The sequence below is a fragment of the Myxocyprinus asiaticus genome, chromosome 11, assembly GCF_019703515.2.
Source record: "Myxocyprinus asiaticus isolate MX2 ecotype Aquarium Trade chromosome 11, UBuf_Myxa_2, whole genome shotgun sequence".
Lineage (NCBI taxonomy): Eukaryota > Metazoa > Chordata > Actinopteri > Cypriniformes > Catostomidae > Myxocyprinus > Myxocyprinus asiaticus.
In genome coordinates this window covers 41,336,638-41,355,754 of record NC_059354.1, presented here as the reverse complement: position 1 = coordinate 41,355,754, position 19,117 = coordinate 41,336,638, and the positions used below count along the sequence as shown (strand labels likewise).

Below are 19,117 nucleotides of genomic sequence, written 5' to 3'. Positions count from 1 at the left end.
TTAAATAACAACAGACACACATATAAACAGACAGTTCAAAGAAAATACTCGATGACATAAAAAGACATTAAAAAATTAACCAACCAAAAACGAAAAAGGATTCCACATATAAATTAATTACATAAATTCCAACCCAATTGTCCCTCTCCACTGCTCCCCCGTCAACCCTCCAGGAAGGCCAAATAAGTGACCTACTTCCTGCCATAAGCACCCAAACTGCCCAGCCGTCTATGTGACAACTCCTCAAAAGCCACCACTCTGCCCAACTCGGTGCACCACTCATGAAATGAGGGTGCACCCGGCGACTTCCATTCCCTAAGTATCACCTGCCTGCCGATCATCACACAGGTAAGGACCCAGTTTTTTATATGTTTATTTATTATATTAATACCCGCCCCGTCACCCAAAATACACAGTCTGGGGCAGAAAAAAATCTGAGTGCTCAAGACCTCACAGATAAAACTCTGAACCCCCGACCAAAACTCTTGAATCTTAATAAAGGACCAAAAAACATGGGTCATCCCATCCTCCAACATGTCCCCATCCTCCAACTGGCATTGCCAGCATGTAGGTGTGTCTTTAAGGCCAAGCCTATTCAATCTAAAGGAAGTCCAATAAAAATGATGCAGAATCTTAAATTGAATGAGGCGCACCCTTGCACCCCTAGACATAGACTTGACATTTTTAAAAATCCTACCCCATTCTCCATCTTCCAGTACTAAATTCAAGTCTCTCTCCCATAACTTTTAAGAGATGTTAAAACCCTGTCCCCTAGACACTGAATTAGCCAGGAATAGTACGCTGAAGCTTCATGACCTTTTCTAAAAGCAGCAAGCACCATCTCAAGAGTGTCTGCCGCTTTAGGGGTCTGTGTACTACACCCAAAGGTGGTACAGAGTAGATGTAAGTACCTGAAGAATTGAGATCTGGAAATCCCAAACCACTGTATAATAGTTTCAAATTATCTCAATGCTCTATTTTCATACAGGTCACCCAGCATAGTAACACCCTTCTCAATCAATTCTGTCCAGCAGAAAGGGGACTTGTTAATGCACAATTTAGGGGTTAACCAAATACTTGCGAAAACATTCAGATAAATGTCCGAATTGAACACACGAGAAACGTTTGTCCACACTAAAGGCATGTGTGAGATAACAGGATGTGTCTTTACTTCTCCAGGCAGCTTGGTAGAAATGGCAATGGCAAGATAGGGGCAAAGACGTCCTCTTCAATAAAGAGCCAGGGAGGAGCTCTCTCAGGTGGAAGTGACCAATGCGCCAAATGTCTGAGACCAAAAGCATAATATTAAAACAAAATCTTGGGGAGACCTAACCAACCTTTGTCAATTGGCCTGTGTAACTTGTTAAAATGCATCCGAGGACATTTATCATTCCAAATAAAGGATTTAGCTATACTATCAAATTGTTTAAAATAAAAGAGGGGAACTTCAATGGGGAGAGACTGTAGTAGGTAGTTGAATTTTGGGATACAATTCATTTGAATAACATTAACCTTCCCAATTATAGATAAATGTAATGAAGCCCACCTGCACACATCACTCGAAAACCTTTTTATTAAGGGGTCAGAATTAACTCTAACTAAATCACACAAATTTGCTGGGAATAAAATGCCCAAATACTTAATGCCCTGTTTGGGCCACTGTAAGGCGCCCAGCTGGAAAGCCGTTACTGGGCAGTATGCTGTCAGAGCCAAAGCTTCAGATTTATACCAATTGACTCTGTATCCTGAGAACTTAGAAAAGGAATTAATAATTCTGTAGAGGCAAGGCATAGATCTAGAAGGGTCAGAGACGAATAATAAAATATCATCTGCATAAAGCAAAAGCTTATGTGCCATACCTCCCACCACCACCCCTGGAAAATTATCCTCCTATCTTATCACAGCTGCTAATGGTTCCAGGGCAAGACAGAACACTAATGGGGAAAGAGAATTTATCCAGAGTAAAATAATCTGAAATTAATCAATTTGTTTGTACCGCCACTACCGGGTGTCTATAAAGTAACTTAATCCATCCAATTAAAGTATTCCCGAACCCATGCATTTCCAAAATCTTAAAAAGATAATCCCATTCTACCATACCAAATGCCTTTTCAGCGCCAAGTGAGATGGTAGCGTCCGGAGTCTGATCATTCGCCACTGACCACATGATATTGATGAAATGCCTAATGTTATCAGAAGAGCTACAGCCCCGAATATACCCCACCTGATCTATATGTATAAGAGAAGTCATAACTTTAATCAATCGATTAGCCAAAATTTTTGACAGTATTTTGACGTCTAGCTGGATCAGGGAAATTGGACTGAAACTCTTACACTCGCTTGGATCTTTGTCCTTTTTAAGAATCAGACTAATCCAGGCTTGTGTCATGGTTGGCAGAAGCTTTCCATTCTTTAATGATTCCGTATAAACTTCTAACAAAAGTGGAGCCAGTTCTGTAGCATAAAATCTAAAAAAATCAGCAGCAATATATCAATAGCAATGTTTTATGTATCTAGCCAAAAGCTTTCCTGTTTTGTCCACTGACTCAAAGTATGACTGTCTTGCCCTGAATAGCAAAAACTCCGCCTTCCACGACAAAATAGTATTATATCTGTATTTCAATCGGGTCAATTCTGAGGCTATCAGACAACATTCGGCGCTTCAGCTCTGCCTCGGCACTTTTAATATTCCCTTCTGACTCCACGAGTTCTCGTGCTTTGGCTTTTTTGATGAATGAGGCATACTGTATGATCCGGCCCCTAAGAACCGCCTTAAGTGCCTCCCAAGCCATGCCCACAGAGGATACTGAGGACCAGTTGGTCTCCATATAAACATTGATTTCAGCCTTTAACATTTGTTGAAATTCAGGATTTTGCAAAAGGGATACATTAAAGCACCAACTATATGATTTCTTTTTCTCCATATGTGGCAACACCTCTAAGCTCACCAGGGCAAGATCTGAGACTAAGATATTTCCAATTGAGCAATCAACAACAGATGAAATGAGGGACTTAGAAATATATATATAAAAAAATCTATTCTAGAATAAATATTATGGACTGATGAAAAAAATGTATAGTCCCTACCAGATGGGTTATAAAGTAGTGATCCTAACTGACTTAAGACAGGGAATGTTTTCTACGATTAAATGTCAGGAATTGTGAAAAACTGAGTTTAAATGTATTTGGCTAAGGTGTATGTAAACTTCTGACTTCAACTGTATTTATGTAAGCCATGCACTGGTTAAAATCCCTGTGAACACTGTGGCTCTGGCACTATTACTAGCTCTGTTAGTTTGAACATCCTGACCAGCCTGACACAGCCACATTAGCTAAAGTAATGGTGTGAGATTGGGGCAGGGTTATTTGTTTGTCCATTCAATTTAATACTTTGAAAACAGTCATTATTTTTACAAATAGATTTGGTGCTGCTAGTGGCATGAACATTAGACATTTCACCTTTAAGAGAGGTTCCAAAAGAAATAATTCCTTTAAGGCTTCCATGTCCTCTGTCTTATATGATATGACTTGCCAGAATGTCAGATACAAACTGTATGTTTATAGCAAGAAACAATATGCATTGTGAGGCAAAGTGTTGTGCTACAAAAATGATGCAGTCATGTCTGAATTTTGATTGACTGAGACTTGGCATTTCCGTCGATCCTCTGCCGGCTCTGTCAACACTGGGATAAGTGTCTCTTGACATTTACTGTCTCAATTTGTCCATGTGGAACAATCTGACAGAGATTCAACAACAGACTTCTTGTTAGATGGTTTAGAGCAGTTATTGAGCAATGCTATTTCAACTGATTTAACTGAGATATTGTTCCACACTAAGTATTTTGCCTTTTTCCCCTCTAAAATTGCATAACAAAAGAGCCTGGGTAAGGTTCTGGCAAATTTATTCTGGTTATGATGTCACTTTAAACCAAAACCTTGATATTATTAACAGAAATAGAAAATTAATTCATTCAATTGAATACATTATTGGGGCTTTAATTTTTATCATTTAAAGTCCACTTGTAATGTTAGTTTTTTTTTCATGTTATGGGGTTTTGTTTCAGCTAAAAACTAAATAAATAAATTCCACTCCTTCTCAGACACTTTGAATTAAACAGGCCATTTTTATTGCTACTGTGCCTGTACGATTTTTATGTAAACGTCCTCTTTGCATGTGAAATGAGCACGAAGAAGACATTTTTGAAGCTTAGTCTAAATGGTCTTTTTGAACAGGGAAGGAAATTTTGAGTTCTTAAAGGAAAAGTTCACCAAAAATTAAAATGATCTCATTATTTATTGATCATTGCCATTTAGAATATTTCAGCTCTGCAGGGCCTCTCAATGCAAGTGAATGAGTACCAAAAAGCTCCAGAAGCATGTTAAGGTAGCATAAAGATAATCCATAGGACTCCAGTGGTTGAAACCATATATTCAGAAGCGATATAATAAGCGTGGCTGAGAAACAGATCAATATTAAAGTCCTTTTTACTACCCATCTCCACTTCTTCTTCTTTTGTTTTTGGTGATTTGCATTCTTCTTGCATATTGCCACCTACTGGACAGAGAGGAATTTATAGTTTAAAAGGACTTAAATATTGATTGGTTCTCACCCACACCTATCATATTGCTTCAGAAGACATGGATTTAACCAATGGATTGATATTGATTACTTTTATGCTGCCTTTATGTGCTTTTTGGAGCTTCAAATTTTGGTGCATATTCACTTGCATTGTATGGACCTACAGAGCTGAAATATTCTTCTAAAAATGTTACATTTGCATTTATGCATTTGGTAGACACTTTTATCCAAAGCGACTTACAGTACAGTACTCTTATTGCAGGGACAATCCCCCGGAGAAACCTGGAGTTAAATGCCTTGCTCATGGATGGTGGTGGCTGTGGCAGGGTTGGACTGGCCGTCGGGAGAATCGGGAGATTTCCCAAATGGCCAGTCAAAGTAATGTCCGCGGCACAGGGGTGGACTGGCCATCGGGAGAACCAGAACTTTTCTCGGTAGGCCGGCCGCGAAACGGGCTGAAATGGGCCACTGTGTTATGCAGAACGGGCCACAAAATGGCACCGCGATATGCCGAAGGGGGCAGCAAGATGCAGAAAAGGACAGCAGGGCCAGGGCCAGATTCTATGTAAAATCCTGGGCCGATTTCTCTTCCCAGTCTGCCCCTGGGCTGTGGGGATCAAACTGGCAACCTTCTGCTTACTCGTTCTGTGTTTTAGCTCTCTATGCCACACCATCTTCATTTGTGTTCATCAGAAGAAAGTCATACACATCTGGGATGACATGAGGGTGAGTAAATGATGAGAATTTTTCCAGAACTATTCCTTTAAAGTTATAGTATGTTTTCATAGTACATTTATCTTTAAAGCTGTAATCTTTAAACTGTGTCATTTTTATGACACTAGCGTAACCAAACGGAATTGCAAAAATTGCTGTTTTCCATTGGTTGTACATTCAGATAGTCCCACCCCAAACTCACGGCATTGTTTGAGCAAATGTTGCTGTAGATGGTTGGAAGGGCCGCTCAAACAAACAGAGGAATGTTTTGATAGCATTTCCTACAGTGTTACATTTTTAGGTGAAATCAACCTAAAAATGGCTTACTTATAGTTGCTATAAAAGATCAACCCTGCTGCAAAGACCAACTTAGACCAGCATGAATTTCCATGCTGGACTTGGTTTGTAATAATAATTGTTTTATTTTTTATAATTGTATTTATTTATCACACATTATACATTTGTACATATACAGTGAAATTCTTTTTTTCACGTATCCCAGCTAAGCTGGGGTCAGAGTGCAGGGTCAGCCATGATACGGCGCCCCTGGAGCAGATAGGGTCAAGGGCCTTGCTCAAGGGCCCAACAGTGGCATCTTGGCAGTACTGGGGCTTGAACCCCTGACCTTCTGATCAGTAACCCAGAGCCCTTGTTTAGGCTGGGAAGCTGGTAGACCAGCATAGCAATGTTTTTCCAATGCTGGTCTTTTCAGCAGGGAAGAAAATTTGATTCTTCATGATTTTACCCTTTACAGATCCCAGAAACCGACTTGGCTGTGTCCTCCAGGGGAAGGGCTCCACCACAGCCTTCCTGAAATGCCACCACCACGAGCTCATCTCTGTGCCCTGTCTTTCTGGATTAGTTCTCATCCAGGCTGTAGGCAAGGTTTGCGTATTGGTACGTGCGTATCTCTGCATGTCTTTGTGTGCAAGTAAAGGATAAGGGCACAGCTAGTCTCTATTTAGCAACTATACATTACACCACACTTCTGATCAACCTGGTCTCATAGTGAAAACGTGACTCTATATACATTTTTGTTAAACGTGTCTCCAGGTACAATTCCCTGCAGTTTCCAGGAGAAATGAACACAAGAGGCGCTACAACAACTGTGTGTTTTATTCACTTTCACTCAAATCATAAATTAAATGGCTGATTTTGACTTTAGATATACTTATTTTTCTCTCTATTACTCAGAATCTGCTATTTTATGATATAGACACACTTTTACTCAAACATATCTTTTGAAAAACAATATATTTTAATGTTTTTATTACAGACTCACCTTCATTTATACACTTATTCCAACTTGGATAGCTTGCATGGTAGCTTACCTGATAGGGTGTCTGACTTAGAGTGGGAAGACCGCAGTTCAAAACCAGTCATGGACTCAAGCTGACTGATGACATTAGAGAGTCATAGAAACAACACAAAATGAGGTGGTCACTCCTGCATTTTAAAACACTAATGCTTAGATTTAGGCATTGATAAGGTAAGGATGTCTTTTTTAACCTCTCATATATATTTTAAAACACTAATGGTTAAGTTTAGGTGTTGATTTGGTAAGGATGACTTTTTAAACATCTCATTTATATTTTAAAACACTACTACTGGTTAGGTTCAGGCAAAAGTTTTAGGTTAGAGAGGCATGTTTTAAAAAATAAATATATCTAAAATTCACCTTAAAACCGTGCCTGAATACATTATTTTACTTGCTTTTGGTGCCCCCAGCTGGACATTTCACTGGAAACCTGCAGCCAAATGTAACAGCACATACATTTTGAATTGCACAAATTTTGTCATGTTCACATACATTTCATGAGACCAGTCTGCTTCTGATTGTGATGTGGATCCTGGAGAATCTAGGTCATTGTGTGCCAGAAGGGAACAAGGGGGGAATTTCATAGATTTAAAAGTTGCAGTTGGAAGTTTAGATTTGATTTCTTAACCTATATAATTTCAAACATGTCTCCCAAGGCACTCCGAAGTGCAGCAAGATTTCTTTAGAGTTGAAAACCAAAATTATGCTGAAAACCTGATTCAGTTTCATTGTGATAAAATCTAACTAAATGGATATTTGTATGACACTGTAATATATTTTCACACCTCTAAACCTTATGTAAAACCAGATTTGTTTTTCTAAACCAGCGCTTAAAGGTGTACTCAGTATTTTTTTCCTCCTTAAGAAAGTTCTACCCCTTTAGAAATTAATAGTACCTTTTAATAAAAAATAAAAAATAAAATAAAAAATAAAAAAACACTGAAAAGATAAAAATGTGCTTAATTGAAGAGGAGGTGCAACCAAAATTTAAAATGCCATACTTTGAGGAGGTGTAACACTTACTCTTTAAGCAAACTTTATAAGACTAAAAAGTTCAAGTTTTACAAATTCAAACTTTTAGAGTTTTTAATTAAGTTGAAGCTCTGTTTATGCTTACACAGTGGGTGTCGCACCTCTTTCTGAAAGTAAATATGCATATACTTACATAAGACTTTATCTCAGTAACCTCTGTGTTACTGCACACTTTCAAATAGCACGTTTATACAACAGCATTTGTAACCGGAAACCATTGCTCTTGTATGATCCTACATCCAAAATAACAAGCGCAACAAATATAATTTTCTAATTGGTTCTACTTTCTGATTTGAGTGTTCTACAAAAGTAATCACAATGAAGAATTTGCAGTTTGTGAACTGTCTAACAGCTAAATGCCACAGATTGTGGTACTGTCAGGTAAATTGTTTACCTAAAAAGTTCATCATCTGTAAATTGGCGTTTTCAGCTTGATTTGCCTATTCAAACATCCCAGTTTTGATCAGTACTGCAAGCTTGATTAAGCCTATGCCTTCTAGGTTGCTTGGCCTATACACACTGTGCCAATCAACATTTTATATATGCCACTGATTCAATGACCTTGTGTTTGTGCAGAGAGAGCAATGCCCTCTGTATGGGACTGACGCAGGGATATCTCTTGCCCTTGGACATCCAGTGAGCCATTGGAATCCAATAAATGTAATTTTGGGATCGCTGACTAGTGCATCAGGACACAAGAGATAGAGGAGTCCCCTTAGGCCAATTAATCTTTCTTAGTGTGGTCTTAATCAATGGGACACTGTTTATCTGCACCAAATATCCCCTGTAATTGAGCACACGATTGGAAATCAGCACTCACTAGCCGGTTATACTGAGATGCAGAAGAAGGTTTTGGTGGGTTTTAAATTCAACATGAATCGGCATTCACAAACCATTTTACTTCTGTAATCTGACATATTTTTGAGTGTAACAGGATATTCAACGTGACAAAATGTGTGTGTTTTACAGATTCAGTGAAACTGAATGGTGACTGAAGCTATTTTTTGGTGAACTATTCCTTTAAATTACCTGTTCATAAAGCTGTTGGTTTATAACACACTATAACATTCGTCTCACTGGAATTGCACAGTCACTGAAAAATGCCAGTCTGCAGAACAATATTTTTTCCTTAGGGACATTAGAGAGAGTACTCAAAGGTATACTCCAAAGTACACCTTGCAGACATTTTCATCTTCCCCATGAAATATTCTCACACAGAGCCCAAATCTCAATAGAAGTTATAATAAGAAATAGGCTGTTCTTACCATTTTTACAGATGGGGCAGCACTGCTCTGGCTCGTACACTGGGTTGACGCACTCTGGTACTGCACAGTCAGCGACCACACAGTGTACCTCGTTATTTGGCTCGCAGCGACACCATTCACAGGTCGAGGGCTGGGGAGACAAAGAAACAATATGGCGAGAGCTTGTTACCGGTCTAGCAAAATGAATGAATTTAAAGGAATATTCTGGGTTAAGCTCAATCGACAGCATTTGCGGCATAATGTTGATTACCACAAAAATAAATTTCAACTCCCTCCCTTTTGAAAAAGAAAGAAAAAACTGAGGTTACAGTGAGGAACTTACAATGGAAGTGAATGTGGCCTGTTTTTGGAGGGTTTTAAGGTAAAAACTGTGAAGCTTATAATTTTATGAAAGCACGTACATTAATTTTTCTGTTAAAAATCATGTATTATTTAAGCTGTAAAGTTGTTTAAATTATCGTTTTTATGGTCATTTTAGGGTTTTAGAGTTTGTTGACTACACACATATTGTTTACGTCTTGTGGCTATACTTTTGAAAAAGTATTTTAATGTTAAAAATTGTCCCCCGTTCACTCCCATTGTAAGTGCCTCACTGTAACCGAGATTTTTACTTGTTTAAAGAAAAGCAGGAGCAATTCAAAATAAATTTCTGTGGTAATCAACATTATGCCACAAATGCTGTTGATTGAGCTTAACATGAACCCGGAATATTCCTTTAAAATTAAATGGTCTTATTGTGCATGATTCACTGGTGTACTCTATTCTATATGTGTATACTGTATTTACAGTATATATATATATATATATATATATATATATATATATATAAACCAGCAGTACACAGTAGGACATCCAAATCATTCGATATTGTTCTAATCTATGCAGTTGTTTTAATTTTCATGGTACCATCTTTCGAAAGTTCTGTAGTTTATCAATTTCATAGCACTCCTTTCAAATAATGGTCTCTTAACTTTGGAGTTTATATTCAGAGAACAGACGTTGTTTGAATGACTTCACAGGTAGACGCCAATTGTAAGGTAGCTGTGTGTAGAACATAAAAACTGTTAAATGGGAACTTAACACAGCATTTATCTGTTTTTGTTAACATAACTTAGAACATTGCAACAAAATATAACTGAATTTTGAAATGGAGTTTCAGTAGTTCAAAATATTAATATTACAGAGAATCAAATTCCAACATAGGATTCATAAAAGTATACAAGGTAAAGTGTAAATGTGGGTATACATTGTTAAATATATGCAAGGAAAATAAGACCAGTCACAATTCAGTATGCAAACAGATATATGAAAGAATATCAATTGCAATTCCATATGCAGATATGGACCATTTTGGTCACATTTAAATGCTGAATATTCTATCAAATATAAATCAATGGGGGGTTTTTAAATGTTATGTTAAATTTAAATAAAAATAAATAAATAAATGGCACACTTAAGGGTGAAATAGTCTTTGGTTCTGGGTAAATTATACACTGTCACTGAATATCAATACAGTGCTAAATGTGATACTGAAAAGCAATACAGTGCCACTTTGCAAGCACTGTAATGATGGAATTGGTTAAGCGTAAAAACATTTGCTCTGTGAGCCTGTCCAACATAAAGCAAAATTACAAAAGCAAATAAAAGAGTAATATGCATCAAGTTGTAATCAGTAATGGGCAATTACCATTATGTTTCAATCACCATTGTGTCACATTAACAGATGCTGATTATTGCAATAAAACTTCAATCACCTTCACAGATTGGTTGGTATATGCATAAGCAAAGCATCAGCATAACTGCAATAGCAGACAAGCATTGAGCCTTCATACTGACGTGAACCTAAACCCCAAATTGCAGACTATAAACTGCTATAAGTCAATATGAAATGCAGTTTGTAATTTACTTCCATAATCTGATGTATTTCTAAGTAAAATGGGATATTCAAAGAGAGCGAGAGAGAGAGAAAAATGAAGGGCGACACTTGATTTTATCCATCAGCAATTGATTGGATAGTGCAAATTGAGCATTACATACCAGAATAGAGCCATAAAGTCATTTCAGAGGTGGAGCAAACTACTATGAAAACAGTTTTAATTTGGAGTAATGTGCACATATGAAAAACAATAACCTGCATAATATGAGTAGCTACATGTATAATATTTTTTTAAATAGGGTCAATTTGATTTCATGTTGATTTTAAATCATCTGTCTTCAGTCAGACTTATTGAATTGTGTATTTGTGCCTGCGCTTTGTGTGCATCAAGTCCGAAAGATGTCTTTTTTCAAAGAATTGGTTAGTATTTCAAACCATTATTTTATGTTGCTTCATAAAAGCATGTATCTCAAAAGGATTGTATTGATAAATACTGTACATTTACACGGCATCTTTCTGGTGAGTTCAGGATGCGACAAACAGCAAAAATAGACTCAGCACCGAAATTCCAATTGCGCTATCATTATGAATGCTGTAACAGTGTGAAACAGGCCTTATATTGTAACATTGACCAAATTTGTTTTCTTAAAATCAACTTTATAGCTGATACAACCTGCTCCATTAATATAATTTATTAAAAGAAGTGACATTGACATAGAGTATGCCAGCATGGATCAGTGCTGAAGGTCTCGTGGACAGTCAAAAATTTGGCCCCTGTCCTGGCAGTGGTCTTGCCCTTTAGACTGTGCACACTGTTTTCGTGGCACAGATACTATTAATCCTCTGTTCTCCACTGATATCAGCATCCTGTCTACTGGGACAGAGGCTTGTGAACATGCCCATTCAAATCATCTTATATTGTGCCAGACTCCTTGTAGGGCAGTTCCACAAGGCAAAAAAAAACAACAAAAAAAAAAGGATACAGTGTGCAAAAGTGGCCTTGAGTGTTTGTATTTTAGAACATATATGGTAGAGAATGCTTAGATTTAACATTCTTGGACTAAGAACTTAAATTGTTTGCTTTGAAATGTGCACTTGAGTAAATAGATTACATGGGTATTATGAGATCCAAAGTGTCAGCACATGAATACTGAAAATTCATTACATTCATTCAGTAAAAGGCAAGTGAATATAATGCACTACTGGAAAGATTATTTGTGCATGTAGGTAGATCACTCTTCTAAAGGCTTTACTTTTCTAAAGATTATCTACTTTTACATTTTATATACGCAGATTTCAAAATTAACATTCAACAAGCACTAAATGTGAGCAAAGCTTTGGCGAGAAAATGAAACATACTGTAGTTATTCGCCATTTGGTTGGTAATTACATGAGAAACCTTAAAATGATTTCTTTTAGATAGAATTGCACTGTAATAATGATTTTTGGAACGGATACAGAACTTATTTAAGCGTAAAATTTCAAATATCTTTCACGACTTGCACGTTTTCTGATGGCTTTTGCCTCAAAGTTCATCTATGATACCTGAATACCTGTCTTTTTTTCCCTCCTGAACTCCACGACATATGTGGTGTATCAAAATAAAAATATGAGAAATCATGATGTATATTTCATGTTATTGTACAGCTGCAACTTCACAGAGACAATCACTCTCAAGGGGGAAAAAAACAGTTAAAGAATTCCATTGTCATAGGTACAAAAATATATATTTTGATATATAAATAATGCAAAATAAAGTTTCACTGCTGTTACAAAATATTGATGGCTTTAAAATGTTGTCAATTCACCTGCCATAAGTATCTGTAATAAAAAGCACATTCTGGACCTTGAATTGGCTCATAGGTATTCTGCAAGGTGGCTCTTACAAAAATGTAAGAACATCTTCTGAAAGTAGAGGCTATTGTCAAAAGTTAGAGGTAGATATGATATGCATTACTGGCTCATAGTTCTTGAGCACTAATTGTTCAAACACTAATTGTTAAAAAGGTTTCAATTCAGATCACTTCAGAGAGCATTATTGTGCTGCTTCCAACTGGAGTTTCATTTTGATGAATGCAGTTTCATTTACTTTGTCTTCTGTCTCATAAGCAAACAAAGAGAGCATATTCTGCTCATCTGATGATCGGGTCCCTGCTCTCTGGTGGTAATCATAAAAAATACTACAAGCATCCATCTAAATATGTCTATATTTACACTAATTACTGTATAACAGAGGCCACTGGTGCTGGGACAACTACTAAGAGCTATTCTGTTGTCTGCAATGCTCATCAGACTTCTTCTAAACAATGAACTCACAAGCTAAAATAAATGACCATGCTCAGTACATTTACAATATTTAAAAATACATAAATTAATAAATAAGAATAAAATCAACACTGTAAATGCTGAAATAAATGTGTGATGTGTAGGATCGGAGCATCCGGCAGAAGGAGTCTAAGAAGAATTAAAAACATAATTACACCAAGATGGTCTATAACACTGGAAATTCCTCTAAGCATTAAGAAGCTAAGAAAATTCAGACTGGAGCCAGCAAGTCTAAGGCTGCAGCATCTGTTGAGTGTCAACCGTCTTGAGAACAATGAGAGTTCTGTGGACACACCAAGACCTTTCCTCATACATGTTGTAAATCAGGGAATACCCCTATGACATGCCCAGCTAACCATCTCAACAAAGACTGATGGTGATGGTCAGCATAAAACCTCACATGACTATCGTCATTGTTCAAGACACAGAGATTGAACAGACTTACTGGATCTGAACTGTTGAACTTCTCTTTGGCAGGACACAACTAATGATCTGATCATAACTTCACAAGTACAAAGGAACTTTGAGTGTGTACACACATCGGGATATATCAACGTAATCCATGAACATTTCACACAAAGTCACAGTACTTGTGATTTAACCCTCTAAAATGCAATGAACCTACCTTTTGTACCAAAATGTACACAATACCTAGCCTTGCTAGATAATTCTGAAAAGAATGTTGTTATAACCTGTGATCACCTTTTTAACTGACAAACAGATGATTATAATCTTTAATCTGTCTTTAATTTTTTTTATTTTTTATTCATGTCATATTACTAGAATGTAACCATTCAGGATAAGAACATCATGTTTGCTATCACTGAGATTCTTTCTGCATTTCAGTAATGTCTATATTAATTATTTTTTGATATATTCAGTTGTATCCAAGATATATAAAAGTTAATGATTAAATATTGCCCTATATTGAGCGGGAAACAGGAGTCTTCACTGACTAAAGGCTCATTAATCACCCCAGGAGGAGGAACAGAAAGTTCTGAAAAGACACTTCTGATTGGCTCAGGACACCTTTGGGGTCCGGCCAATCTCAACTCAAAACTCTCCTACTAAGGAAGAACTCTAGCTCTCTAGCTTCCTCTCTTGCCTTTCCTCTGCAGCTCCTCATCTGCTGTGCTCTCGCCCTCGTGGCTTGTATCCTCGCTCCGGCGCCCCTCAAGTTCCATACCATGTGGAGTCCAAGAAATCTCGGAACATGAAATTCCGAGGAAGCCTTTCTCCCTCTCTGCTCTATGATTCACACACGTGATGGGAGTCACAAGTCCTCCCTGTGGAAGGCCTTGTTTCAAAGCCCGCCTCATCATCCATCGACGCAACAGATGCTAAGTGCTGGTGTATTATTTAAATACCTTGGGTAGTCCGATTGCAAATTGAGGTACATTCAAAGAAGTATCAAATGGTTCTCAAGGCATTGTCTCTAGACCCCATAAAGTTCATTTTCTCTGTACAGATCATTTCATTCACCTTCTGTTACAATTTACTCACCAACCTGTTTTTCATGTTTGTATGTGTTAGATTAGGGGGCAGTGGTGGCTCAGCAGTTAAGGCTCTGGGTTACTGATCAGAAGGTTGGGGGTTCAAGCCCCAGCACTGCCAAGATGCCACTGTTGGCCCTTGAGCAAGGCCCTTGACCCTATCTGCTCCAGGGGTGCTATATCATGGCTGACCCTGCACTCTGACCCCAGCCTAGCTGGGATATGTGAAGAAAAAGGAATTTCACTGTATATGTGCAAAATGTATAATGTGTGATAAATAAATAAATTTAATTAATTAATGATTAGCTTTTATGTTTAGATTAGCAATAAAGTCTTGTTTGTATTCAAAGATGAACTGACTGTTGTATATTTTGATAAATAATCTCATCACTTGATTTTTCAAATATCTTGCCCTGAAGCTATACCTAAAATATTTGTGATATTAATTCAATAAGCCATGAGAATAATATTATTCCAATAACTGAATTAATCATAATTCCCTTATTAAAGCTAATTCCTTACAGTAGAAATTGTGAGCGGATACAAGCTGTTGTTTTACGTTTTTAATGGTGGAGAATTTTATTCAGACAAACAACCTAATTATTTGTCATTTATCCTTCTTATAATGGTTGTTGAACATGACTAATTCCATTATGAACTTCCTTAAATAATGACGTAGACATGCGGACAGTTTAATTCCTAACACACATGCTGTTCCTTACATAATTATGGATGTACACGGCCACTTTATCCCATACCGTGTACATTTATACTACCAAATTTCCTACAGATGCCAGAATTCAACAATCTACAGTATGTCTGCTCTATGGCCCAAGCATTCTACACACTGAAGTAGCAATGAAGTAGCAATGTTTTCACTTATTATTGTAAATGCTGTTAATCATGCACTTATTGGCTGTTTGTTGCAAAGTCCTTCCCATTTGAGAGCCCTACCAATCATCATATAAAGAAGCTGCGCTTCCAGGTGAGGCAAAAATATGTTTATTGAAAACACAATGTCCAGTAATCAGTAATGCCCCATTCAAATAGCACTTCTAGACTCCCATTGAAGCACAGCACCAGGACAGAACCCAAAATAAAAATTTTTTAAAGCCTGTTATCCTGTGAATATCAGTCTTTGCTCCATTAAAATAAACAGTACAGGTAAGTGGCATCGACTCCTAGTGAAGCACGACTTCAATGGAGCTGTATACTAACTGACTCCTATAGACATATTCATGTGGACTAAAGCAAATTATGTTTTCTGATATTTGACACATTTATATGCAAAAAGGAGAGCATATGGGATACCCTTTTGAAAACAGTCAATATATTTTCTGTTATACAGGTCACCCACGATAGCTAAATGGTCAGTTTGCAATTTAATCTGAAACACTGCTCATGCGTGAACTGAATCATTTGGAGTGGTTTTTCACATGCTAACAGAATATTTTAAAACACAGAGAACAAAGAGAATATTTACTTACAATCAATAGAAACCAAACCTGCAAATGTGTCCTATCGCTTGCCAGTGATGAAGGTCTTTATTAAGTTAAACACGTTAAGTGTGCAGCTTATGAATGACCACTGAAGGAAAATATATTTTCCAAACAAAAGAGAATAAGAACACTTAGTAACCTAAACAAAAACACACAAAAAGTATCATGGCATTACCATGTTTTTTGGACATGTACAATTACCTGAAGCACCATGTACAAACAATGGTATGTATATGGTAATCGTCATGGTTACTTGCGTAACCTCCATTCCCTGATGGAGGGAATGAGACGTTGTGTCGATGTAGTGACACTAGGGGTCACTATTGGGAGCCCGAGACACCTCTGGTCTTTGATAAAAGGCCAATGAAAACTGGCAAGTGGTATTTGCATGCCACTCCCCCGGACATACGGGTATAAAAGGAACTGGTATGCAACCACTCATTCAGGTTTTATTCTGAGGAGCTGAGACAAGGTGCGGCCATTTCAGCGGTTAGTTCAGCGTTGTGGCAGGAGGGACACCTTGTCTCATTCCCTCCATCAGGGAATGGAGGTTACGCAAGTAACCATGACGTTCCCTATCTGTCACTCACTCGACGTTGTGTCGATGTAGTGACACTAGGGGTCCCTATACAAAATGCCGCAACTTGCTGAACTGTGTTACGTGAACTGGCGGTGTGTGACGGGCAGACTACTGTGTGCCTTGCAGCCAGCACAGCAGGCTGACAAGTAACCTCCCCCAACATAGTTATGAGTGTTGAACGGCCCTTTGGGGACAAGTCGACTACCCAAAAGATAGAGACAGGCTAACCCAGTCGTGGCCTCTTTTCCCCTTCTTTTTTTCCACTCCTTAAAAAAACAAGTGGGATTATCCGACTGGGCCGCCAGGTCTAGTCGGGGGGTGTCCCTCCCAAGGGGAGGACACCGCTGAGACCACACCTCGCCCAGAGAGGGGGGGATATTTAAGTGGAAAATATGTCACATGGTCTTGCCGACCATGTGGAGAAGTCTCATGGTAGATCCTACCCAACGGGGGAGGAGTTACTACAAACATGGAGACTGTGGCAGAGGGGGCTCTGCCCAAGGAAGACGCAGTTTGCCAACAGGGAAACGAATTAGCAGAAGATATACATCGCATGGGGTTACCTTACAGGGAACCACCACATGCAGAGCACCTACCCCAGAATAGGGCTCTTAGTTAGCACGTGTACTGGGCCGGCAGCGAGTCTCTCCGAAAACTCGACTGCCACAGGGCTCGGAGGAAGTCAACCAGGGAACAGAGTTTGTGAACACTACTGGGAATTAATGGTGCCCGTCTTCAGCTCAGAGGAGGTAGATGACCGCTTAGGTCTTCTGCGTCCCGTCCAGGGGCCAGACATGGAGATTCCAGAGGTCTGGTCGCGGGTGCCAGATGGTGCCCCGTCCCTGAGAAAGAAGGTCCTTCCTCAGAGGAATTCGCCGGGGGGGGGGGGGGGGTGTCCGAGAACCACATCTGGGTGGGCCAGTAGGGTGCTACCAGGATGACATGCTCCTCGTCCTCCCTGATGATTCAGGAAAGCATGTCCATCATCTCTGCATCAGTCTGTGACTGGGCAATCGTCCCCGAAGGGGGGAGCCCAGCTGAGGCTTCTGCGTCCGACTGGACAAGCCCGCTATCCGATGCTGCACTCGAGAGCTCATCAGCTTCGCAGGCTCCGAACAAGAGGTTGAACTCACCGTGAGACAAGCCGGCGGACTCATCCGGAAGCCCGATTGGGGCAGACGAGCGTGCTGGGGAATGGGAGGTCAGCGGGGGGATACCCGGCAGAGGTGGTCCCATTGGGGTCCCCAAATCGCCCCCAGTGCTAGCCGCGCTGGCCTCAAACCCGTAGGTAGAAGGACCGAGGCAGGGAGCTGCTGGGGTGGCTTGCTTTCTTACGAAAGCAAGCCGCGACCACAACGTTGCCATGGTCATGTTCTCGCAGTGAGAACATGAAACATCCACGAACGTTGCCTCCATGTGGGTCGTGCCCAGACACGAAAGACAGCGATTGTGACCGTCTGAAGTTGAGAGGTAACGACCGCAACCAGGAATAACACAAAATTAGAAAGGCATCGTTAAAAAGACACATCTTTAAAAAGACGTTCCGGGTGTGCCGCACTTTTAGAGAAATATACTCTTTCAGGAAAATATACTCTCTTTTTTCTGCCGAAGCGCCCAGGGCTGTTCTCTGCAGTGCACCAGTGCAGAGGAGGGAGAAGCCGCTGAAATGAATGAGGTGAATGAACAGTCAGCTCAGTAGACATCAACCGTTCGGCTCCGAAGAGAAAATCTGAATGAGTGGTTGCATACTAGCTCCTTTTATACCCGTATGTCCGGGGGAGTGGCATGCAAATACCACTCGCCAATTTTCACTGGCCTTTTATCAAAGACCAGAGGTGTCTCGGGCTCCCAAAGGTGACCCCTAGTGTCACTACATCGACACAACGTCGAGTGAGTGACAGATAGGGAACTTATATCAAACTACCATGGTAGTACCATGGTATTCTTTGAATTACCTTGAAACACCATGTGAAAACAATAGTATATGAATATGGAAATCATATATCTAAGAACCATGGTAGCACCATGGTCCTCTTTAAAATACTATGAAGCACCATGTAAACACAGAATGGCATATACGTGAATATGACAATTGTATATTAAAGCACCATGGTATTACCATCTGATGCATCAGATATCGAAGTTTTATTGCCCAGGTGAGCTCACACATGCAAAGAATTAGGCCTCTGTACAAAAGAAATACTTCCAGTATACATACATATACATATACATATACAATACATACACATATACTGTACATACACTGTTGGCCAAAAGTTTGGAATAATGTACAGATTTTGCTTTTTTGGAAGGAAATTTGTACTTTAATTCACCAAAGTGGCATTCAACTGATCACAAAGTATAGTCAGAACATTACTGATGTAACAGCACTATCACTATTTGAAAAATGTCACTTTTGATCAAATTCAGACAGGC

The 19,117-nt window shown here is 39.0% G+C and overlaps 1 protein-coding gene across 1 annotated transcript in view; it reads right to left on the bottom strand.

Moving 5' to 3' along the window:
• Positions 1–19,117, bottom strand: part of LOC127448522 (von Willebrand factor C domain-containing protein 2-like) — a 47,321-nt gene that overhangs the window by 9,298 nt on the left and 18,906 nt on the right. The window contains exon 3 of the mRNA XM_051711140.1: positions 8,909–9,038. Coding sequence (XP_051567100.1) covers positions 8,909–9,038 — 130 coding nt within the window. The remainder of the gene's footprint in view (positions 1–8,908; positions 9,039–19,117) is intronic.